Raw genomic sequence first — 25868 nt, 5'->3', positions numbered from 1 at the left:
GAACTGGGTGGAATAGTGTGATCCTGTCACGCACTACGTCCCCCTGGCAAAACTCCTCACTGTCAGGTGAAAAGAAGTGGCTGGCGACTCCACATGTATTGGAGGAGACATGTGGTAGTCTGCAGCCCTCCCCGGATTGGCAGAGGGGGTGGAGCAGAAACCGGGACGGCTCGGAAGAGTGGGGTAATTGGCAGGATACAATAAGGGAGGAAAAGGGGGGGGGAGTCCAAAAAAATGTTATACTGTATATTGATATACTATATATTAATATAGTATACCAAAATCAAATCCAAAAAAATCTTGAAAGCAAGATGTGCTCTGAATGCTATTTCACGTTGTGTTTAAGGTTGACAAGATTTTACAAGAGGTTTTTTTTTCTTTTTTCTTTTCTTTGGTTTAATTTCTCTGAAGGTCCTGGAGTAAGATTATTGTCCAAAACTGTTTTAATGTTGGCAGGACCACACATGGCTGGTCAAGATATCTCAACACCAACACAATTTAAGCATACTTTTACTCTACTATTAAGTACACTTCTAACTGAAAAACGGCGGCCCTGAAAACTATGCAAGACAGAAAACCATCTATATGAACACATTAACAAGTCAAAAAGAGCCCCGACTTGTATTTAAAGGGAAAAATCCGCACTCAGTACATTTTATTATAGTTAAATTACAAGACTTTTCTTCTCTTATATTCCATCCAATCACTCCTCTCATTCTGCTCGTTCTTCCAGTGTTTGGTTTTTTCTCTCACCCACTCCACAGCTGTCTCTTTGTGTGCCCCACCCTCCTACCGTGGATAGTAGATGGCAAGGTAGGGGTCCTGATGGGGTGTGAGAGAGAGATGTCAGGATGTTAGATTGACCTGCTGCTCAGATCAAGTTGGCAGTGTTTCACATTGATTTTGTCCAAACACAATGAATTGCACTGTGTGTATCTAAGCCATTTAGTCTTGTTAAAGACTTATCTGAATCAAGGTGTCTTTACCCTGTCCACCTATCGTGTGGACATTAGACCATGATTGGGCAGTATAGATACCTGATGGTGGTAAACCCTGATTTAGCAGCTGTCGTTCGGCTAACAGGCCAAAATATATCAGGTCCACGCAGGATTACAGTGACAAAGGGCCAAACTGGCTTCACTATAGTAATAATCACTATCACTGGCTGCAGTTCACTGTTCATTTTTTCTTTCTTTTTTTACTTTTCACATCAAACTGAATCTCAAATAACATTCATAATCACATACATTCACCTTATTGAATTATGTTTACTCCTATGGTAAAGACTGCATTATAGTTGGGGTGTCCGGATAGCCTGGCGGTGTATTCTGTTGCCTACCAACATGGGGAAGGCGGTTCGAGTCCCTGTGTTACCTCTGGCTTGGTCGGGCATCCCTGCAGACACAATTGGTCATTTCTGTGGGTGGGAAGCCGGATGTGGGTATTTGCCTGGGTCGCTGCACTAGCACCTCCTCTGGTCAGCCGGGGCATCTGTTCAGGGGGGAGGAGGGACTGGGGGGAATGATGTGATCCTCCCACGCGCTATGTCCCCCTGGTGAAACTCCTCACTGTCAGGTGAAAACAAGCCGCTGGTGACTCCACATGTATCGGACCAGGCGTGTGGTAGTCTGCAGCCCTCCCGGGATCGGCAGAGGGGGTGGAGCAATGACCAGGACAGCTCGGAAGAGTGGGGTAATTGGCTGGATACAATTGGGGAGAAAAAGGGGGGGGTTGATTTATAGTTTGAACTGGAAGTTAGCTCATTTGCCTTGGTAATGTCATCTAGAGTTTGCTTTTTCATGCAAACCAAAACTGACCTCAAGTCACGGACATATTTCTTACCAGTACCAAATTTTCTTTCTCTGTGTGTCTCTTTGTCTCTGTCTCTTCATTTCCCATTGCCTTATGTGTGTGTCCTCCTTCAGGCCACAGTACTTTAAGATCATCGAGGAGTGTGTGTCTCAGATTGTCCTCCACCGCAGTGGCACTGACCCAGACTTTGGTTACCGCAAGCGTCTAGACGTGGACTTCAGCCACCTCATTGGCAAGTCACACATTCCCGAGTCCCTTTACCAGACATTTCTTGTTCCTCATGAGATGCCGACATTTGTCACTTACTTCCATTTTGTTTGCTGCTTTCAGAGGAGTGCGTGGATAAGGCACGGATTGATGAATATGAACAAAGAGCATCAGAGCTGGCACAGAAAGCAAGTATCTACTTACAGCATATGTGTGATATCGTCCTCTCTGCCGTCACAGTTTATTTTAGATTAGCTTTAAATGCTTAATGTCAGTGTCCTGTAGGTAAGATCCACGCCAGGGTATGGGTAGAAAGGGAGCAGAGCGGCCTGATTTTTGCCTGGAGGGAGGAGCGGCTTCTTTGAAAGCCGGAGCGTCGATGTTCTCCTTCATCCCTAGATCGCTCTAATACCGCTCCATCATGGCCCGTAATGCAACTAAATTAATTTCGGTTAATAACATTCCCTGTAATTAAGATGACTAGCCTACGCTATTAGCAGTTGTTTTGAATCTTAAATGTGATGTTAGTTCAGATCAGTGAAGTCTTCAATTCAACACAGCCTTAATTTAAACCAAATAGTATAATAATAATAATTATTATTATTATTAATAATAATAATAATATTAGCAAAAATAAAACCAGAACCCTTGACAGAATGTACACCACTGAAACACTGTCTATAGAAGATATGCTGAAATCTCCTCTACAATTCCAACTTGGCTCATTCACACAATTCATCCTCTAAAGTGGCCTATTTAACAAAAATTGTTTCCTTGTGTGTTGTTGGCCAGTTAAATGTGAGTTTCTTTATAGACGCAGATGTCAGGATATAGGTAAACACAGTGGGGGTTTGCCTCACACTCATTTTGGCTGCATCCAGTAAATGTTTTTTTTTTGGCTGCATACATACATATTCCAGTCAGTGATGTGAGCAGGAGATTAATATAGAAACAAAATGGATACTTGTTTACTGCTACTACTTAGGCTGTTAGCTATCATTAGCTATTATAGCTTACATCAACATTGTTAAGTGATGGATAAACAGGTGTTCGGGCAGGAAATGCATTGGCACGGTGATGTGAAAAGATTAACGGGTTTCAAGCACTGATCTATAATGAGCATGTTCAATGTAAGCACTGGTGTCTATATACGTAAACATTTTTATTATAGATGAGTGGTTTAAAGCCCTTGAGCGGACATGGAGCGAGGTTTCTCTCATGCATGAGCCAGGGGTGCAAAATAGAGAACCCTGAGTGGAGTGGGAGTGGTACGACTACAGAATGCTTTGAATTACAAGTTTATGTTGCTGCCACTGCACTCAGCTCCAATAATCTCATCCATGCAGCTATCTTTGTACAGTCATTTGTTAGTCAAAGTAACAGTTGTTAAATTGATGAAGTTATTATTATTTAAGATTAAACTTGAAAAATAAACACTATCCACCAAAAAAAACAAAAAAACAAAAAACGAGGGAGGTATAAACACTTGTGGGTAAATTAACACACACATATACATACACAGCGGCACGGTGGCACAGTGACTAGCGCAGTTGCCTCACAGCAAGAAGGTCCCAGGGTTTGAACCCCGGGGTAGTCCAACCTTGGGGGTCGTCCCAGGTCGTCCTCCGTGTGGTGTTTGCATGTTCTCCCCGTGTTTGCGTGGGTTTCCTCCGGGTGCTCCGGTTTACTCCCACAGTCCAAAGACATGTAGGTCAGGTGAATTGGCCATGCTAAATTGTCCCTAGGTGTGAATGTATGTGTGTGTCGGCCCTGTGATGACCTGGCGGCCTGTCCAGGGTGTCTCCCCGCCTGCCACCCAATGACTGCTGGGATAGGCTCCAGCATTCCTGTGACCCTGAGAGCAGGATAAGCGGTTTGGATAATGGATGGATGGATATACATACACAGCCACCCACACTTAACTCTACATACATGCTTTGTAAAAGCAGAAATGTTCAGGACCCATCCATGTGTTTCTTTTCATTTATTTATTTGTTTGTTTGTTTATTTTACACAAAAATAAGATCTCACCACAACTCGAGACAAAATGCAGACAACGAGAATGGATATACCACCAGGTTTAAATGTAAGGGGCGTGAGCAGATGGTCCATTATCTAGATAACGTATTTAGATACAGATCGCATGATAAAATCAAGCACAAAAAGGGGGTCTTTGGTTGAATATCCCTTGAATACTCTCTCTTACGTGCACACACGTGCACCATTTTGATATTGATTGACTCGCCAGCGATGGTCTACAACATCAGTTTAGTTCAATTTTTAAGTCTTTGTCCATTTTCTATCCAAAAGTTGGGGGGAGTTTAACATTTTTTTCAGATGTGTTTTGCTTAAGAAAATGACGTTTTGGGGTAATGCTAATACATGACCTTAAACTTGTGTGTTTTTATGTGCATCGATGTCTCCCTGTGTAGTTTGATGAGGAGTTTCTGAGCAGACAAGAGGCACAAGCTCAGCTGGTTAAGTGTGAGGAGAAAATAGCTGTACTCCAAGCAGAGCTCCAGGCCTTCAGGTCCCAGGTATACCCTACACATCCTTACCTTTCTTTCTCTCACCCCCCCCCCCCCAGCCTCCACAGTTTTAACATGCATAACATGGCTGACAAATGAATGTAATTTTCCCACATTTTGATGATTTTAAGTAATTGAAAAATTGCTTGGAAATCACCTTGAATGTGTTGAAAGTGTTTTTCTACTGAGTGAATAGTTTTTATGCACTGCAATTTTACCAAATGTGCTCTCAGCAAGTGTGGGTCTTTTTTCCAAAACAGAACTTTAATCAACAAGCTGAATGCGTATCAGTGTTAGGCTGCCCACTGAACATACTGTTTGAAAATATTTGTAAAAAAAAATTATAAAATCTCATCTTTGTGTAGCTTATCCAAGTCTGCTTTCAAACATATTTCTCAGTATGGATATTTCCGTTCTTCTTCTATGGCTCTTTACTGTAAATGTTAAATCAATGGTGAATGGACTGCATTTATAAAGCACTTTTCTAGTCTACCGACCACTCAGTGCTTTGGCTCACATTCACCCATTCACTCTGATGGCAGAAGCTGCCATGCAAAGCTCCAACCTGCTCATCAGGAGCAGATGGGGGTTCAGTGTCTTGCTCAATGACACTTTCGACATGCTCTCTGGAGGAGCTGGGATCGAACCAGCGACCTTCCAACTGTTAGACGACCTGCTCTACCTCCTGAGCCATGCCGCCCTGCACAGGGGGCGCCTGAGCTTACTTATTTGTTATCACCGTAGACATCATTCAGGGCAAAATAAAAATATTTTCTAAATGAAGGAACAAAGTAAAATAATAAATAATAATATAAAAACCTCTCTTTTGGGGGAACGTGTCTGGTGTTCCTGCTGCGTGTTTCAGAAAACAATGCAGAGAAGAACAGAAGTGTCCATATTGACAGACACAATTTAAAGTACACTAGTTTAAGAAACACAAAGATGAGGTTAACCTGCGCTTTCCAGTCCATTATACCGCAAAGATAATGCTTAAAAAAAAGGCTGAAAATATTCTAAATATTCACTGTGATGGATTACCTCGTTCTAGCAAATTTTTCTCTGTAAATTGATATTCATATTATACTGAAATGAATGGAAAGCTATGGCTGCCTGAAAGGTAAGAAAACTTCTGAGACACCACAGGATGATTTATACAACGGTCAAGAGTGTTTTACTACTTCCAGTAAATGGGCAGAGGTATGCAAAACACCGGTATGCTCCTTTAACATTGAAATGAACACTGACATCTTTGTCTCTCTCAAGTCTGCCGAGTGCAACCAGTGCATCCTTATCGGTTAGTGGACGGATCAGAAACGCATCCGGGCATTTGGAAGTGTTCTCGGCTCAATGTGAACTTGTGTTTTGGGACCAAATTTGGGCGACGATAGATGATGTTTCACGAGTTCACAAGAAAACAAGCACAGACAAGTACACTTACTGAGAAACGCCTAAAGATGACCAAGTGGAAGACCCGAGAGCTGGAGGGGTATATGCAGGACAAATAGGACAAACATATGAAACCAAAAATTCTTCTCTAAATTTGAATGAGAAAAAAAAAAGTCACAGATTCTGTTTGGGGATTTTTACTGACATTTTAAAACCCTCTAAACTCTGATTTCTGATTGCCAGTCACAGGAATTTTAATGCTGAAGTCCTCCAAACAAGCCGATTGCAGGCTTTTTTCGCGGGGGGGGGGTTCTTTTTTTTAAACCCCTTTTTCACCCCAGTTGTATCTGGACAATTACCCCACTCTTCCGAGCCGTCCCGGTTGCTGCTCCACCCCGTCTGGCAGGCTGGGGAGGGCTGCAGACTACCACATGTCTCCTCCGATACATGTGGCGTCGCCAGCCACTTCTTTTCACCTGATAGTGAGGATTTTCACCAGGGGGAAGTAGTGCATGGGAGGATTACGCTATCCCCCCTCCATCCCGGACAGGCACCCCGACCGACCCGAGGAGGCGCTAGTGCAGTGACCAGGGCACATACCCACATCCGGCTTCCCACCCGCAGACACAGCCAATTGTGACTGTAGGGATGCCCAATTAAGCCGGAGGTAACACGGGGATTCGATCCGGCGATCCCCGTGTTGGAAGGTAATGGAATGGACTGCTTCGTGACCCCGACACCGCCGATTCTGGATTGTTTCATCCCCTGTATTACAGATTTTTTTTTTTTTTTTGCTGGGATGTGCCTGTCCTTTCTTTACAATACCTAAAGTGAAAAAAGTGCAAATGCAAACCCTTAAAATCTCCTAAATCTAGCATCAAATTGGTATTCAACTTTTTTTTCTTTACCCTCCCTCTTCTGTGTAACTTCCCATGTTCTATTTCGTTCCACCTCTTTTTTTTATTTTTCCATTTATTTATTTCTTATTTTTCTGTCCTTTATCTACTGTAGCCTGCAGTTTGGTTTGACACGTAGACTGCACTACCGGCTGCCTGACACACGGTCTAATGAGAACAGTGACTGGTCCTCCGCGTTGGTCTCTAATTCTCTGATCTCTATCCCATAAGAGGAAATTGTTCTAAAAGCAATTTATTCTGACAGGCCCCTTCACCTTCACCAGCGGGGGCCCCCCCTCCTCAGCCCTGCGCCACTCTAGAGACTAGCTCCCGCTCGCTCGCAGTGCAAGATAACTACACGTTCCGAGAGGGGGAGAGAACTTCTCTTTTTATTTTCCTGATAATTTTTCAATTTGTGAGAGTAAACACAGGGAGAATACTCAAATAGTACCTCAGCTCAGATGACTTTGATACATTAAGCCCGAGTGGGTACTCGCACACGTGTGCACACGCCTCGATACTCACGTATACCCCCCCACCCCCAATTTTCTTTCTCTGTCTCGCTCTCACCCACATATTCACACACACACACATTCTGACTGAACCACTTGCACTTGTTAATTCAGCAAAGGTGTTCTTGCCTCTAGAGGCGGTGGCAGCGTCGGGGCCCAGGACTGACCTTTAGTGTGCGTCTTTAATCTAAAACCGGCGCCTGGATCAATAAGCTATTTGCTTTGTACCATACAATTTACCAAGCTTTGTTGCCCTGGTTATAACATTTGATTTTTACCTTTGGAAAAAAAAAGAAAAAAGAAAAAAAGAATCACTGTGAACCACGACGCGCACAGATTCAGGTCTGTTTTATGGGTGTTTTGACTCGTCTGAATGGTTGACAGGACATGTCTCCTCTGAACGGATCACAACAAGATTGGTAAAGGGCAGGATGGGCTGCCTTGGTACACTGAGATGCTAGCCAGTTTTGCCAGTTTCTTTCTTTCCTTTTTTCTTCTTCTATTTTTACCTTGAATTTGGTATTTATATGATGCAATCCTGCTGAGTAAGCTACAGAATTAAAGGTTCCATGAAAAAGGAAAAATTATTTTCAATATTGATCATATTCATATTCAAGCTTATAGACAGCATGGTTCTTGATTTGGTTGGTTCAAGCAGACTCAATAAATAAGCCTCTTACTGAAATGTATACCATGTCTTAACGTTCTTTACTTAAGACCAAGATGAATGTAGTAAAACATGTATTTCTTTTGTAGAGCATATTGTAGACCCTTCTGTCTGACCCAATTTCCTCTCGGGGATGAATAAAGTATTCTAATTCTGATATATGTCATTGTGTGCCACCTCTCTCTCTCTCTCTCTCTCTCTCTCTCTCTCTCTCTCTCTCTCTCTCTCTCTCTCTCTCTCTCTCTCTCTCTCTCTCTCCATCCAGTTTGGAGCCATACCTGTGGGTCCGTCATCTCCCCATGTCGCTCCCTCTTCATACCCCCCTGGACTTCCACCTCCTCCCCCGGTCCCTGGAAATCCAGTACCCCCTCCTCCTCCTCCCCCGCCACCCTTGCCTTCTTTCTGTGCTGCTCCACCACCCCCACCTGGAGTTCCTCCCCCGTTTGGCGCCCCTCCTCCTCCACCTCCAGGATTCGGGGGCATTCTGAGCTCCCCAACCCACAGTGTGCTGCCTTATGGCCTCGTGCCCAAGAAGGAGTTTAAGCTAGAGACCTCCATGAAGCGCTTCAACTGGTCCAAGGTAAGGCTGTGCACTGCCCCCTTTCGCATGCTTCCCTCACTGTTCTGAAAACAAAACCACAGAAAGTTAGACCCACCAATTTTACTGAGTCAGGCCAACTCTGAAAATAGTTGAAAATATTGTTTTAATATATTAACCAGTAAAAATAAGGCCATGGGTGATTACTGTGTTTGTGCAGCTCAGAGGATGGCCAGTGTGCCTTTGATGAATGGTATTTTCCCACTGAACTGCCCTAAAAGATTATTAAACACACAAACACCAGCTTATTATTATTTAAAATCAATAGACCCCAGTGACTTCAGCTATAACATGTTGTAGCCAGACAGGGAGGAGGAAAGACAATCCCAAACTTATAAGACGGGGGCATTGAACCACAGGGGAATTTAAGGTCTCCATCTTTTCTTTTCAAAATATTTTTTATTAACAAGGGTTGGGCAGATGTGTTCCACATTGTTATAAAATATACATTAAAAAAAATAGAAAAATTAAAATGAAGCAATAACAATGATAATAGTGATAAAATAAAATAAAATAAAACAGCCCTTCCCTCCCACCCCCATCCCCCACTTGTCCAGAGTAGTTTTAATGCACAATATTTAGCAATAAATAAACAAAATGTAAAGCAAAAAAATAAAAAGTAAAGTATGGTCTACATCTAACTGATTATTAGAAATATGTAAAGACAACATGAGACGGCATTCAGAGCATATCTTGCTTCTGTAATGTGCCAGTTTCCCAAGTAAAATAGGATATTAGGATGAGACAAAACGTGGGGAGGTATGTGACTTGGTCCTTAAGGATTTGATTAAATTTTGCAAAACATTTTATGATATTTGTTGCCACGCTCTCCCGCCTGCTGGGACTTGGAGACACATTCGCAAAAACTTGGCTGTTTCAGTGGACATTGAGATGATTAGATTTTGATGTAAAATAATAAAAACGGATTTTTTTTTTTTTGGCCCAATTTATTTATTTGTTTATTTTGCATAGGTTGTCAAACAGGTGAATAATACGACTGGGGAAATGAGCCAATGCGGTAAAAGTCAGCTTTCATTTCACACTGTCTTCAAAATGAGTGAAATTATAAGACAAATGTTGCTGTGGTGCTGGAGTAGAGAAAGGGGGGGGGTAAATAAAGTTTGGCATGGAAAACTTAAGATCTAGGACGGATCCTGATTATGGGTCTTGTTCCACTCTTCTAACTTTGTTCCTGATATGCATTGGCAGCACATGAACAGTGCAGATGTTCATCCAAAGGATTTAGAAAACAACTCCCTGCTTCTCGTTGCCAATATTCATTAAAAACATTCTGGCAAGTGTCGGAGAGGAGTGTATCACGTTGTCGGAGCAGAGTCAGCGGTGCTTCAGCAGATGTTGCTCTACCTCTACATGGTGACACAAGTTCACACCGCGTTGATATTAGTTTGCGGTATAATTAATAATTCAATCACACCTCTCTTTTGTGAATTGTGCAGCTGTTCGGGGAACTGGACCATATGCTTGTCGATGTTGTGAGCGATTTTTCAGCTTTGTGGCTTTAACCGGGACATAGTGCTTTGTAATGGTACGGCAGGTCTGTGTGGGACCTCCACATATGGTTGTAAGCAGGATGAAGCTGCCCCCAAAATCACTTCAATAATGTGATTAAAGTTGTGTATTTATCTTTGAAAGCTGTTTTCGTGGAGTTAAGGGGCTCGGCCTTGGTTAAGAGCGCAATGAGGTGGTTAAGAGAAGCTGATATTGTGATTTTTCATGAGCTGTCAATCATCTGGTACATACCAGAGCAGCACACACTTTTGTTGGTTACTTTGTAATGAATTGGCAAAGATTTTATTTTGTGCACCAGTATTCTTCAATGCTTTAACAGCCCCTCTTAATTATGTTTCATAAGAAATTTGTTTTATTCTTTGTATTATTTTTTTTGTTTTAAGTAATCTGACCATGGTCAAGGTCTGGTAAAATTAATTTGGTTTACACCAGGCTTTGGCTTCAGCTCTGCCTCATCTCCGTTCTAATCTGTTGACTGCATGTTTGGAAGAACAGATTTTTTTTATTGCTCAAATAAGGCAGTCTCTTTTTTAAAAATCTGCATCTCCATTCCATTTCTACCTGTTGCGGTCTCTGTTTCTCTTCTGTCTCCACTTGGTGCCATTCTTTCTCACCTCCCTCTCTAAATGGAGATAATTGTTCACTTCTGGTGACTTGCTACACCTGCTTGCAATTTTCTCCATGCTTATCTGTATTTAATTTGAATTAACAAACAAGTTGATCCATGCTTTACAATTCCTTCCCATAACTAATTAACCAACTGTTTGTTTGTGTGTTTATCTCCGCCCAGCCGTAGCCTGGAGGGGATTATGCGTTTCGTCGCGCATGCGGACGTGTGTGCGTGTGCGTGTGCGTGTGTGTGTGTGTGTGTGTGTGTGTGTTCATGGCTAATCTCGCAAACTACTAGACCTATTAGCCTAAAAGTTTTGTACACCGTAAGTGTATGATGAAGAACCTCTCGTGGTTGCGGTGATTCAATTCCTATTACTACTTTCTGCTGCTCCCGTTAGGCGTCGCCACAGCGGATCATCCGTTTCCATCTCTTCCTGTCCTCTGCAACTTCCTCTGTCATGCCAGCCATCTGCATATCCTCCCTACCCACAGCCACAAACCTCCTCTTTGGCCTTCCTTTTTTCCTCTTCGCTGGCAGCTCCCTCTTCAGCCTCCTTCTCCCAATATACCCAGCATCCCTCCTCCACACATGTCCAAACCATCTCAATCTTGCCTCTCTTGCTTTGTCTCTAAACCGTCCAACCTGAGCTGTCCCTCTAATATATCCATTCCTAATCCCGTCCATCTTCATCACTCCCAATGAAAATCTTAGCATCTTCAACTCTGCCACCTCCAGCTCCACCTCCTTTGTTTGCCAGGAGTGTTACCATGCCCAAACCATACAACATAGCTGGTCTCACTATCATCTTGTAAACATTCCCTTTAACTTCTGCTGGTACCCTTCTGTCACAAAACACTCCTGACACTCTTCTCCACCCACTCCACCCTTCCTGCACTCTCTTCTTCACCTCTCTTCCACACTCCCCATTACTTTGGACAGTTGACCCCAAGTATTTAAACTCAGACACCTTCGTCACCTCTACTCCTTGCATCCTCACCATTTTGCTGTCCTCCCTCTCATTCATGCATAGGTATTCCGTCTTGCTCCTACTGACTTTCATTCCTCATCTCTCCAGTGCATACCTCCACCTCTCCAGGATCTCCTCAACCTGTTCCCTACTCTCACTATAGATCATAATGTCATCTGCGAACATCATAGTCAATGGAGACTCCTGCCTGATCTCGTCCATCAACCTGTCCATCACCATTGCGAACAAGAAATGGCTCAGAGCCGATCCTTGATGTAATCCCACCTCCACCTTGAACCCATCTGTCATTCCAACTGCACACCTCACCACTGTCACACTGCCCTCATACATATCCTGCACCACTCCTACATACTTCTCTGCCACTTCTAACTTCCTCATGCAATACCACACCACCTCTCTCGAACCCTGTCATATGCTTTCTCCAAGTCCACAGACACAATGTAACTGCTTCTGACCTTCTCTATACTTCTCTGTACTTCTTCATCAACATTCTCAAAGCAAACATCGCACATTTGCCTTCATTCATGTTATATCATGAAAATTGTGACGCTTTAACACATTTGAAGTCTTTTTATATGGGCTTTGAAATTATGATAGCCTGATCTCTGTCATTTCCTGTCAGACTTGGTTGCATTCATGTGAGGGTCCGCCTAAGAGGCTGCACATCCACAGGCTGACAGACAAATTGTTTTTATTAGGTAGAATTAGCTTGAGTGCTGCATATTAACAACTTTAATTTCTCTTATTTTCTGTTCAGTCGACATGGGCGCCGCACAAAAGGCTTATAATGGCAGGAAAAACACATTTTTTCTCCATGTGTGTTTGTATCTGTGCGCTGCTAATCTCGCATACTACTGGGCCTGTCAGCCTAATACTTTTTGTGCACAGTTATGACTGTATGATCAAGGACCTCTTCTGGTTGCGGTGAGTCAAAACCTTTGAAAAACCTGTGCCAACTCAGCTTGTTTTTTGCCCAAGTCCGAGCACCAGAGAAGAGGATATATGCCTGCAGAGATCTACACTCTGCTGAGTGCACTCCTCTAGTTTTGGTTTTGTTTTGGGGATTTTTGGTGAGTAAAAGGAGGAAATTGGCAGGCCAAATATAGACAGAAGAAAGCATGCCTGGTGCACCTGGGAACTGGGTAAAAAAAAACAAAGAAAATAATCTACCGATGGGGCGCCCCAGTGACTCGCCTGGTAGTGCGCGTACCACATAAGGCCTTACCGCAGCGGCCTTCAAATCTGGCCTGGGCCCTTTGCCGCTTGTCGTCCCCTCTTTTCCCCCAGCCTTTCCAGCCTCTCTGTACAATTGCTATCAAATAAAGGCAGAAAATGCCAAAATGTGAAAAAGAAAAGAAAAAAATTACCAATGCCAAGTCCTGTAGACACTCTGGTACCCTGCTACAAAGGATACGGCCATATTGACTGCAAGTTCCCTGCATGAAACTTCCCCTCAATTTTTTTTACATTTTACCCTTATCATTTTTTTTCCTCTTCTGAAACAAGGGGTCTGAGGATATGGGGTGTTTCTTTATTATCGGGCTCTGTATCGACCTGTTTTCCACTGTGCATGTAAAGCCTTCTGGAAACTTTGACTGGGATTTAGGGCTACACAAATAAACTTGTTTTGACTCGAACTATGGCTGTGTATTTTCAGATCCGTCCCCAGGAAATGTCAGAGGGCTGCTTTTGGGTGCTGGCTGACGAGGACCAATACGCGAAGCCCGAGCTACTCGGCAGACTGACTCTAACTTTTGGTTCTCAAAGAACAGGTCAGGCTCCTTCTACTCCTACTGCTGTTCACCTTAGATGTATTTGTGTCTCTGTGTTTGCCTACCTGTGTGTCTGTACCTCTGCGTCTGTTATTTTCACAGGGAACTTTGTTTTGTGATAACAGCCAGGTGTTTCCTCATAGTCAAGTACAACAGTTTGTTATTTTTTTAAATTGTCACAATGAGCTTCACTGTCAAAAGCACCTTCCTTCAGAAGCCATCATGAGACTTCTGTTACTATTCATCTTGTATACCCTCCCTGTTTCGACACAGCCCTCGTCTCACCTCCCTCTCCAGCTCCTTTCCCGTCCTCTCTCTTCACCTCAGCTTGTTGACTCGTGCCTGAGACCATTTGGCTCTCATTTCCACTGTGCTTGCAAAGAAGATAGTAGCTTGACTCCTCATTTGAGTCACAGTAGTAGAGCAAAACAGAAGTGTGTGTGTGTGTGTGTGTCAGTGTGCATATTACACTCTATACATCAGCCTCAGTGCTTGTGTGTATTCGGTTGTATGTCTGATTTCATGCAGGATGGTTTCCAATGAAAGACAAAGCACGCAGAGCGCGGATGTTCTCTATAAACCCTCCAGGCTTCTATTAGCAGTCAAATTGCTTTTTATCACTTTCAGTAAACGGATAGTGGGATATGCATGACAGGCATGAACACTCATTTGTTAAAATTCAATTTGTTGTAATATCCTGTGCTGTTTCGTCTGTAAGATGAGATCCTATAAGTGCTAAATGAAGTAGATCATATGTGTCCTCCATGTTTTTTCCCCTCCTTACCCTCTTCCACTCACTGTCTTCCAGTATGCATTAAGTCCACAGACTTATGTTTCTGTCAGTGTCAGCTTAATATACAGGCCACACGCAGCCCACATGTCTGATATAAGTTCACTTTTCTGGTATCCGGGTAGCATGGCGGTCTATTCCGTTGCCTACCAACATGGGGATCGCCAGTTCGAATCCATGTGTTACCTCCAGCTTGGTCGGGCGTCCCTACAGACACAATTGGCCGTGTCTGCGGGTGGGAAGCTGGATGAGGGTATGTGTCCTAGTCGCTGCACTAGCGCCTCCTCTGGTCGGTCGGGGCGCCTGTTCAGGGAGGAGGGGGAACTGGGGGGGGTAGCGTGATCCTCCGAAACGCTACGTCCCCCCCTGGCAAAACTCCTCACCATTAGGTGAAAAGAAGTGGCTGGCGACTCCACATGTATCAGAGGAGGCATGTGGTAGTCTGCAGCCCTCCCCGGATTGGCAGAGGGGGTGGAGCAGTGGCCGGAGCGGCTCGGACAAGTGGGGTAATTGGCCGGATACAATTGGGGAGAAAAGGGGGGAATCCAAAAAAAAAACCCCACTTTTCATTCTTGCTTTTTTTCTTCCTTTCTTTTGAACTTCAGCTATTTTAGCAGGATCCTTAGCGTGACGATCAGGCTTCTCAGCAAGGTGAGCTGTCAAACAGGTTTGGTGTGGAGTCTTTAAGGTCCCTGACAGGGAGGTACTACACCCACTACTCCTGGAGGTATCGCCGCCGCACGATAAGACTCCACGCAGCCCCAGCCGTTCACATTAGTATGGCTGACAGGGTCTGGAATATTCATGCGCGGCGTTGTTGGAATGATTGGGGCAAGCGGCAGCGCGAGATGTTATCGGCCTTGTCCTCTCTCGTGCTCCGTCTATTAGTCCTCCCTCTGATGATTTATTTACACGTGTCTTCTGTTTTCTCTCCCGTCACCTCGTCACCAGCCCGGCTAGCGTGCGCCATTTTGAATTATTCATCCAGGTGTTATCTACCTGTCACAATTCTACGGCGCTCCTCTGGAGGCACGAAAGGCTTGCTCCTTGTACCCCCACCCCCCACGCCACCTCCGTACACACTCACACGCCCACTGACAAAGTTTTGAATAATGTAGGGGGCTTTAAATGGCGAACAATCGAGCAGGTGTTGTAGTACTTCGTCAGAGGACAACGAAAGGATTTCCAGTAGCAGACAATTTCACTCCCCTATTAGGGTAATGACTCAGGGCGCCATCGAGGCACACTTGTACGCACACTTCAGCTCTCTCACTGATGCGTGCATACACGCACGGTAGTTGAGACAGCAGCAGTCGGAGAGTGGGTTGCTCGTTGCACGCCCCCGTGTCAGACATGAAATACAGGCAGCGGCGCTTCATAGCGTGCCAGCCACCCGCTTTGGTCCCTGCTCGTGGGTAACGCGTTTAGATTTGTCGGCTCTCGAACTTTCCAACCTGCCATCTGGGCCGAGCCTGAGTCTTGTCCCCCCCCCCCCCCCCCGCTCCTTTTCCCAGCGGTGGCTGCAGGAGCTACATGTCTGAGGCTTGAGACGTTTGACCAGTTTGCTGTTCACCCAGTCCTTTGTGTGTGTGTGTGTGGGGGGTGGGGGGGGTGCATTTGCGCATGTGCTTGTTCTCATTAACAGCCATGTAGCATTATGCTTCATCTCACTTAAGAGCGACAGCATCTGGATCAGCATTAAATTTTAAAAAAGGACACAGTTTTCGCTTTTTCCCCCATTAAATATTAATCACATATTTCTTGCAGCTTCCTTTCTTCTTTTGTGATCATTGCAGTTCTGGTAGTCCCCCCCCCCCCCCTCCCACCCACTCACCCACCCAAGATAATCCTCCCTACCCGTTTCCCAGTACACAAACCACAGAAATGTGGTTGATCTGTTTTGGGAATACCTGAAGATGAAAAATGTATCAGATCTTGATGTGGTCAAGTCCAAACTCTGTCTTTATGCTGAAGTTATGATTCTTCTCTGAATTTATTTTACTTTGGAATGAAAAAAAAGCAAAAATGGATGTTTCTAAGTCCACGTGCATCTTTATTTCCATAGTGGTAATCTCCTATATGGCTGTTGCATTAATTCTGTTTTTTTTTCCTTCACCCCAGAGTGTGATGTAATTATTGGTAAATGGGCAGTTTCGGCACATAAATGGTAAATGGATAGGGTGGCACAGTGGTTAGCTGGTCACCTCACAGCAAGAAGGTCCTGGGTTCGAGCCCCGGGGTTGTCCAACCTTGGGGGTTGTCCCGGGTCGTCCTCTGTGTGGAGTTTGCATGTTCTTCCCGTGTCTGCGTGGGTTTCCTCTGGATGGTCCGGTTTCCTCCCACAGTCTAAACACATGTAGGCGAATCGGCTGTACTAAATTGTCTCTAGGTATGAATGTGTGTGTGTGTGTGTGTGTGTGTGTGTGTGTGTGTGTGTGTGTGTGTGTCGGATGGCCTGGCGGCCGGTCCAGGGTGTCTCCCGCCTTCCACCCAATGACTGCTGGGATAGGCTCCAGCATCCCCGCGACCCCGAGTAAGGATAAGCGGTTTGGATAATGGATGGATGGATGGACAGTTTCATTTCAACAATTTTTTTCCTGCCATCAACAAATGTTTCGTTTGCGGTGCTGTTCAGAAGACCATATTTGTACTTTGAAAACGTATTTGGTAATTTTCCATGGTGCTCTAAAGGTACAGTTTCCTTGTAACTATCAGAATTGTTTTTTTTCCCTATTATTTATTTATTTTACAGGGGTTTAGGGTGGGGGGGGATGGTAATATTTATTCTTGTAATCACAAACGAAGTACATTAAAAGCACAGACAATGTGCCTTACTGCCATCACCAGTCTCAGATTGTCCTCCGGCCATGAGCGCATCACTTTTTATTGGCTATTCACCTGACAAACTGTCGAGCTCCTCCAAGCTCAGTCAATAAAGAAATACCAAGTCATACATGTTTGTATTTGTTTTCCCCCTCAGAGAGTAGGTCATTGTTAGCTTTTATACGACCTTAATTTCTAGTAGGAATATGAGTTGATTTCTGTGGTCCGTTCTCAAGTCTGTGTTCATTAGCTGCAACCCCGGTGACTGCGGTGGCTCCGTAAATCCCCCTTTCTGATAAACTGAAATTAATACGTCCACTCAATTATGGACAAAACGTTCAGCGGTGGTCACTCTCGTGTGTTTACGGCTAGTTTTTTTAATCTAATAGAGCAATTACTGGCCAGCCTTACAGCAGGGGAGGCCTGACAGCTAATTTTGCATGCTAATACGAGAGCAACAACAGGCGGACATTACAAAAGGTGTGTGTGTGTGTGTGTGTGTGTGTGTGTGTGTGTGTGTGTGTGTGTGTGTGTGCTAACAGGCACATGTCCTTGTGTGGCTTTATCAGAGGTGCTGTTAAGGGTGGTTGCAATCCAGGTGTCCTCCCCTTGAGGGAGTCAACAACATCTGGAGGTAAAATCTGCTTTCCTGGGTTCTCTCCTACTTCTATAGTGTAGGAGGCTGTACCTTTTCCAGGTATAGCCTCCTACACTATTTTTTTTTTTTTTTTAGAATTTCCCCCATTTTCTCCCCAATTGTACCTGGCCAATTACCCCACTCTTTCGAGCCGTCCCGGTCACTGCTCCACCCCCTCTGCCGATCCGGGGAGGGCAGCAGACTACCACCACATGCCTCCTCCGATACTTCTTTTCGCCTGACAGTGAGGAGTTTCGCCAGGGGCACGTAGCACATGGGAGGCTCATGCTACCCCCCTCCAGTCCCCCCCCCCCCCGAACAGGCGCCCCGGCCAAAGGAGGTGCTAGTGCAGCGACCAGGACACATATCCACATCCGGCTTCCCACTCGCAGACACGGCCAATTGTTTCTGTAGGGATGCCCGACCAAGCCGGGGGTAACACGAGAATTCGAACTGGCGATCCCTGTGTTGGTAGGTAACGGAACAGACCGCTACGCTACCCGGACGCCTTTACACTATCTTTTTGTCAGGCTGCATTGGCGTTTGAGTTCAGTTTTAGTGCTTGTACTCTGTTACTTCTGTGTCTTTTGTTACTCACTTTTAGTACCCCTCTAGGCTGATGAAGAACAACAAACCTTCCTGCCCTGGTCTGGCATAATTACTATACATCCTACTGTTTCCCTCTCTAGCTTTCCTCTGCGCTGCTTTTCTCTCACCTCTGCGTCCAAAGCCCCTTCCCACCAATGGTCACGGTCAGGTAATTTTTAACACACAGAGTATACATGGCAAACTTGGCTAATGAGGCTTCCTGTCGTGGTGGCAGGGGAGAAGGGAAGGCAGTGTGTGTTCTCTCCTGCCCTTGTGATAAAGTCCCCTTTCCAATCTACTTTCGCAGTTGACAGTGTGTCCTCGATGCCACAATTTCCAAGTCCAGGTGTGCATCACAGAAGTTCGCAATGGGGTCGCTGTCTGTTGTTTCCTCTATTTTTTGCTTTTACCGGCCTTCTTACACTCTCATCCTTGTTCCACATCTCTACTTTGTCTTCGTATAGCACACAATTTTGCCTTTCAGTAAATGGCTGTCTATTGTGTCTGCTAATATGTTACAGGCAGTAACGGTTAGACCAGTCTCGAGTGAGACAAGTCACTGTATCGATCCTGCCAAAAATGGCTTTTAATTTATCGCCCTCCAAAGAGTAGTACAGATCTATCGATTCTGATGGTGAATTACTTTTGAGTCAATCAGAAATGATCAGAGTAACAGTCACAGCAACGTGTCGGTAGTTTTCCTCTGCACAAATTCTTGACTGCAGTATAATTCTTGAAATGGTAAAACCAATTTACCAAGCATTATGTGGCCAATGCTTACCTGTCAATGAGGACACTGTAGATCAAATATAATCTTTATCGGGTGGTGTGTGTCTTCCTCAAGCTCGCATCCTCTCCCAGAGGTCTGGGAGTTTGAGGGTTCTGTGCAGTATCATAGCTGTTCCTAGGACTGTACTCTTCTGGACAGAGACCTCAGATGTTCCTGGAATCTGCTGGAGCCACTCTCCCAGTTTGGGGGTCACGGCCCCTAGTGCTCCTATTACCACTTGGACTACTGTGAATTTCACCCTCCACATCCAATCTAGTTCTTCCTTCAGCCTTTGGTATTTCTCTAGCTTCTCATGCTCTTTCTTCCTGATGTTGCCGTCACTCGGGATTGCTATATAGTATATAAAACTTCCCCATCGCTACGATGACTTTCCATCATTTGGAGTCTATAGAGGCCATATATGAGATCAGTGTAGATCCGAGGAGAAAAACAAGAGGGGGTTAGAGAGAGAGAGAGAGGGGCATAACTTTCCATTCATTTTCTGTCTTGTTTGTGGTCTTCAGTGGTGTAACCAAAAAAAGAAAGAAAGGAAAAACCGAGAGCTGCACGCAGCCCGATGTTGTTCTTCACAGATTGTCGCACTCACTAACCAATGGGATTGTTTACAGTGTGTGTGTGACACAGCACGGAGTAACTAAACACAGAGCGTCGCTCAACTTTAGCTAATAGTTTTGAGTGGCAGATCAAATGTCGGAATTCGACGGATAAGGTTTGTATTATTGTTGTTGAGTGGTAAGAAAATGAGAGCAGAACCAGTGTTTTTCTTGCCATTATAAGACTTTTGCGCAGCACCTCCACTCCTTGAGCCAGGGCCATGGCTGCTACAGCCGTCGCCATCTCCTCCTCCTCCTCTTCGTCCTCCACTATTACCGGAGCCAGAGCCACTCCTGCTTCTACAGCCACTTCTTCTTTTTCCACTCCTGGAGCCAGAGCCACTGAGAAAACCCTAAAACAGGTATCCGGTGAAGCCAAGCTTCCGGCAGGTTCAGGTTTCACTGCCAAAAGGCAGAAATATAGAAAAAGCACTCTAGATCCACTTTTAATTACAATTTAGGACTTTTTTTAATTGCGCTTTGACATGGAACTTTGTAGGAAGGTGATGTCTACTAACTGTCTTGTCTGTGGCGTCAGTAACAACAAGGCACATGGTATACACTTTGCTGAACATCAGCACTGAAAAAATGTCCCCTTAGACCCTTATGTCCTTACATTCCTTCATGCTGGGTTTAAGAGACAGATAGATATAGACGGGGCGGCATGGTGGCACAGTGGTTAGTGCGGTCGACTCACAGCAAGAAGGTCCTGGGTTCGACCTTGGGGGTCGTTCTCTGTGTGGAGGTTTCATATTCTCCCCGTGTCTGCGTGGGTTTCCTGCAAGTGCTCTGGTTTCCTCCCACAGTCCAAATACATGTAAATCAGGTGAATCAGCCATACTAAATTGTCCCTAGGTGTGAATTTATTGGCCCTCTGATGGACTGTGGGAAGAAACTGTGGGAGGAAGCTTGTCCAGGGTGTTTCCCCGCCTGCTGTCCAGTGACTGCTAGGATAGGCTCCAGCATCCCGCAACCCTAAGCAGAATAAACAGCTTGGAAAATGGATATATATATATATATATATATATATATATATATATATATATATATATATATATATATATATATATATATATATATATATATTTTATTTATTTTTTTTGGACCATTACTTACCTGTAGTAAAAAAGAAAAACAAAACAAAAACAGAATACTGAACTTGTCTTATAAAAATGAAACACTAAGCTCACTATGTTGGGTCTGATGTGAGCTTATGAGCCAGGGTATTCAATTCAATTCAGTTCAGTTCAATTCAATTTATTGTCATTAAAAACAATGTGCAGGCACATGTTAAAAATGTAAAAAGGGCCGCGGCTTCACCAAACAGTGCAAGAAAGACACAGAAAAACATAGCAAACACAGTATAAGATATACACAGATGAAGACCAAAGCTAAAAATAAGTTTAAAAAAAGCACATGTACAAAAATATTTAAAAATAGCCACAGACATTCAGTGGGTAGCCAGGTTCAGGTGGGCAACAGCTTAGGGAAAGCAGCTGTTTTTGAGCCTGTTAGTGTGGGCTCTGAGGCTCTTGTATCGCCTCCCAGAGCTCAGGGGGAGAACAGTCCATGGTTGGGGTGGGTGGAATCTCTGCTGATGCTGAGACCCCTTCGAAGGCAGCATTTGTGATAAATGTCTTTTATGGCTGGGAGCTGGGTACCAGTGATATGCTGAGCCGCCTTGACGACCTGTTGCAGAGTTTTCTGGTCTACTGATGTGCAGTTGCCGTACCACACTGAGATGCAGCTGGTCAGGATGCTCTCTATGGTGCAGTGATAGAAGTTGGTGAGAATTTTGGGGGATAGACGGGCGCTTCCCAGCCTCCTCAGGAAATGCAGGCGTTGTTGGGCCTTTTTCACAAGTGCCTGGTTGTTTGATATCCAGGAAAGGTCCTCACTGATGTGGACTCCAAGGAGTTTAAAGCTGGAGACACGTTCCACTTCCACCCCATTGATGTGTATGGGGGAGTGGCTGCAGCTTCCAGACCTCCTGAAGTCCATAATCAGCTCCTTCGTCTTCTGCACATTGAGAACAAGATTGTTGGTAGTGCACTATGATGTGAGGTGCTGAATCTCGTCCCTGTAGACTGTCCGGTCATTGTTGGTGATACAGCCAATGACTGTGGTGTCATCTGCAAACTTAACTATTACATTTGAAGGGTGAGTTGGCAGGCAGTCGTGGGTAAAGAGGGAGATAAGGAGGGGGCTCAGAACACAGCCTTGAGGGGCACCTGTGCTGAGGGTCAGGGTGGAGGAGGTGTGGTCACCTAACCTAACAGACTGAGGTCTGTGGGTCAGGAAGTTCAGGGTCCAGTTACAGAGGGAGGGGTTGAGGCCAAGGGAGAGGAGTTTGGTGGTTAGTTTGGCAGGGATGATAGTGTTGAAGGCAGAGCTATAATCTATGAACAGCATCCGGATGTATGTGTTGTTAAGTTCAAGGTGGGTCAGAGCAAAGTGCAGGGTAGTGGCAATGGCATCCTCTGTAGACCTTTTGGGACAGTAGGTGAACTGATGTGGGTCAAATTTGGAGAGGATAGTGTTTTTGATGTGAGCCAGAAACAGTCTCTCAAAGCACTTCATGGCAATGAGGGTGAGTGCTATGGGTCGGTAGTCATTCAGACATGTGGGTGTTGATTTCTTGGGGACAGGAATGATAGAGGTGGTCTTAAAGCATGCTGGGAAATGAAAGAAATGTGAAAAAATTATTTAGCTCGTCTGGCAGGGACTTATGTATAGTGGGACCGCTATTGGAGCTTTTGTAGTCTGTGATAGAATGAATGCCTTGCCACATTCGCTGGGGATCAGAGTTATTGTGAAAGTGGTCCTCTATTCATAGGGAATAGTTATGTTTGGCTGTTCTAGTGCCCTTTTTGAGGTTGGATCTGGCTGCACTGTAGGCCTCGTAGTTACCTGACTTGAACGCTGCATCCTGGGTTTTCAGCAGCTGCCGGACCTCACTGGTCATCCAGGTTTTCTGATTTGGAAAGGTGCGGATAGATTTTTTTGTTGTGACACTGTCATTGCAAAAGGTAATGTAGGATAGTACGGCAGATGTCTGTTCATTAACATCTATATGGGAGCCATAGGTGGCTGAATGTGCAAAAAATTTACATTATATATATTTATTTATAGATAAGTGGCAGCAGAAGTTGAAGTCATCAGTAGGCAACCTGTTGAAATGATTGACCTCTTATGACTCAGGTCATTAAGATGTTGTAATGGCTTAAAAGGGTGCAGTCTCAATCTTTTTAACTTCCAGCAGGGGCCTTGCAGACTCTAGTAGAATGTCTAACCTTGCTAAAATATGTTTTCCGAGACATTGTCCTTAAGATTTAAGTACTTTTTTTACTCCATGGCCAGTATTAGCACATGATTCCTCTTTGCTGTCCGTGTTTTTTTCACATTCCAGCTGTATACAGTTGATAAACGATAGAACATCGCCAAAGCCCGACTTTTGGAGCTAATTCATTGTGAAAGATGTTTATTATGTTTATTACTTGCAGCATTAGACATGGGTGTTGACAGCTGTGTGCCAAGGACTCTAGGATGCTAAGTAAGGTCTTGCTGAATGATGGGGTGTACAGAAACAGCCGTGGTCACTTTGGTTTAATTACACTCCAGCTGACTTTTGGAATGCATATGGCAAGGATTTCTTTTTCAATGTTACGTGATCAGAGGGTCACATCGTTGACTTTGGGTTTTTTTCAGTTTGGTGTCATGGTAATATAAATAAAAGTGTTTGCACTGAAAACGTATGTATATGGTGGATTATTTGCAAGAGTAAAAACAGAGACAAGCTTTGCAAAAAAAGAAAAAAGGTGTCAGTTTCGTTTCATAGATTTAAAATGGCATTGAAATGACAAAAAAGAAAACTGGCAATAGAACATCTGTTCAAAAGCACCTTCCCTTAAAACACGATGGGGCTAGAGTATTTAAACTTGATCGCTGCGTTACAGAACAACAGCAATGGTTATGAGTGGAGTGGTGCTGAAATCTCATAATTTTACATATTGTGTTTGTTTAGCAAGCGTGAAGTAATGTAACATGTTTTGCAAATTGCAGATGGGGAGTATTACTTGGCTGTGGCTCTAAAACATTTCAGTCAAAAGCATTTTTTTTGTTGCTTTAATCCGTGTGTGTGTGTGTGTGTGTGTGTGTGTGTGTGTGTGTGTGTGTGTGTGTGTGTGTGTGTGTGTGTGTGTGCCGATCAGCCAAAACATTAAAACCCCATGCCCAATATTGTGTAGGTCCCCCTCGTGCCGCCAAAACAGCTCTGACCTGTCGAGGCATGGATTCCACAAGACCTCTGAAGGTGTCCTCTGGTGTCTGGCACCAAGACATTAGCAACAGATCCTTTCATTCCTGTAAGGTGCGTGGTGGAACCGCCATGGATTGGACTAGTTTTTCCAGTACATCCCACAGATGTTCAATTGGTTTTAGATCTGGAGAATTCGGAGGCCAAGGCAACACCTTGAACTCTTTGTCATGCTCCTCAAACCATTCTTGAGCAAATTTTGCAGCGTGGCAGGGTGCATTATCCTGCTGAAAGAAGCCGCTGCCATCAGGGAATACCATTGCCTCAAAGGGGTGTACTTTGTCTATGACAATGTTTAGGTTGGTGGTACGTATCAAAGTAACATCCACATGAATGCCGTACCCAAGGTTTCCCAGCAGAACATTGCTCAGAGCATCACACTTCCTCCAGTTGCTTGCCTTCTTCCCATAGTGCATCCAAGTGTCATCACTTCCCCAGGTAAAGGATGCATCATGTGAACACACCTGGTCATCCACATGATGTAAAAGAAAACATGGTTCATCAGACCGGGCCACTTTCATCCAGTGTTCCATTTCCCAGTTCTGACACTCGTGGATACACAGCCCTGTACGCAGCAAGCTGCTATGCACTGTGTTCTGACACCTGTCTATCATAGCCAACATTAACTTTATCAGCGATTTGAGCTACATTAGCTCCTCTGTGGGATCGGACCAGAGGAGCTAGCCTTCACTCCCCAAGAACATCAATGAGCCTTGGGTGCCCATGACCCTGGCGGCGGTTCACCAGTTTTCCTTTCTTGGACCACTTTTTGTAGGTATTGACCACTGCATACAGAGAACACCCAACAAGACCTGCTGTTTTGGAGCTGTCAGATCCTTATGCTTGCCCATCTTTTCCTGCTTCCAACACATCAACTTCAAGAACTGACTGTTCACTTGCTGTCTAATATATCCTACTCCTTGACAGGTGCCATTGTAATGAGATAATCATTGTTATTTATTTATCTGCCAATGGGTTGTGTGTGTCTTCCTCAAGCTTGGGTCCTCTACCAGAGGCCTGGGAGTTTGAGGGTTCTGTACAGTATCTTAGCTGTTCCCTAGAGTTCACTCTTATGAACAGAGACCTCAGATGCTTTTCCTGGAATCTGCTGGAGCCACTCTCCCAGTTTTGAGGTCACAGCCCTTAGTCCCCCTAATACCACTGGGACTACAGTAAATTTCTCTTTCCACATCCAATCTAGTTCTTCCTTCAGCCTTTGGTATTTCTCTGGCTTCTCGTGCGCTTTCTCCCTGATGTTGCCATCGCTCGGGATTGCTACACTGATCACTACTGCTGTCTTCTGTTCCTTGTCGACCACCACAATGTCTGGTTGGTTAGCCAGCACCTGCTTGTCAGTCTGGAACTTGAAGTCCCACAGGATCTTTGCGGTGTCTCCCATTACGACTTGGGGACTTCCAGTCTGTATTCAGTACAGATGTTCCTGTGCACTATCCCAGCCACTTGGCTAAGCCTTTCAGTGTACACTTTCCCAGCTAGCATTTTAGACCCTGCTACTAAGTGCTGGACTTTCTCAGGGGCGTCTTTGCACAGCGTGCATCTTGAGTCTTGTCTGCTGTGTTAGATCCCTGCCTCAACCGATCTGGTGCCGAGTGCCTGTTCTTGTTCTTTTACATACATACATATATTCATAACTGAAAACTTACTGGCACTTGTTTTTGCAGTTACTTTGCAGAATATGAAGAATAGATGTATGTGAGCCAGCTACATCCTAAATAGATGACTCTCTATCTGGTGCTTGGACTAAATGTAGCCCTATTGCGGTGCTACGTTTTGTACCAGCTCAGGCTGTAACAGGGCTAGAT

General features: G+C 44.6%; 1 protein-coding gene across 1 annotated transcript in view; it reads left to right on the top strand.

Annotated features, from left to right (window-relative positions):
- Positions 1-25868, top strand: part of diaph3 (diaphanous-related formin 3) — a 384853-nt gene that overhangs the window by 154718 nt on the left and 204267 nt on the right. Inside the window, exons 13-17 of the mRNA XM_056278298.1 lie at positions 1926-2044; positions 2143-2207; positions 4452-4556; positions 8274-8588; positions 13395-13509. Coding sequence (XP_056134273.1) covers positions 1926-2044; positions 2143-2207; positions 4452-4556; positions 8274-8588; positions 13395-13509 — 719 coding nt within the window. The remainder of the gene's footprint in view (positions 1-1925; positions 2045-2142; positions 2208-4451; positions 4557-8273; positions 8589-13394; positions 13510-25868) is intronic.

This window comes from Lampris incognitus, chromosome 4 (assembly GCF_029633865.1).
Source record: "Lampris incognitus isolate fLamInc1 chromosome 4, fLamInc1.hap2, whole genome shotgun sequence".
Lineage (NCBI taxonomy): Eukaryota > Metazoa > Chordata > Actinopteri > Lampriformes > Lampridae > Lampris > Lampris incognitus.
Note: the sequence above shows the minus strand (reverse complement) of the source record. Positions and strands in the feature narration are given on the sequence as shown.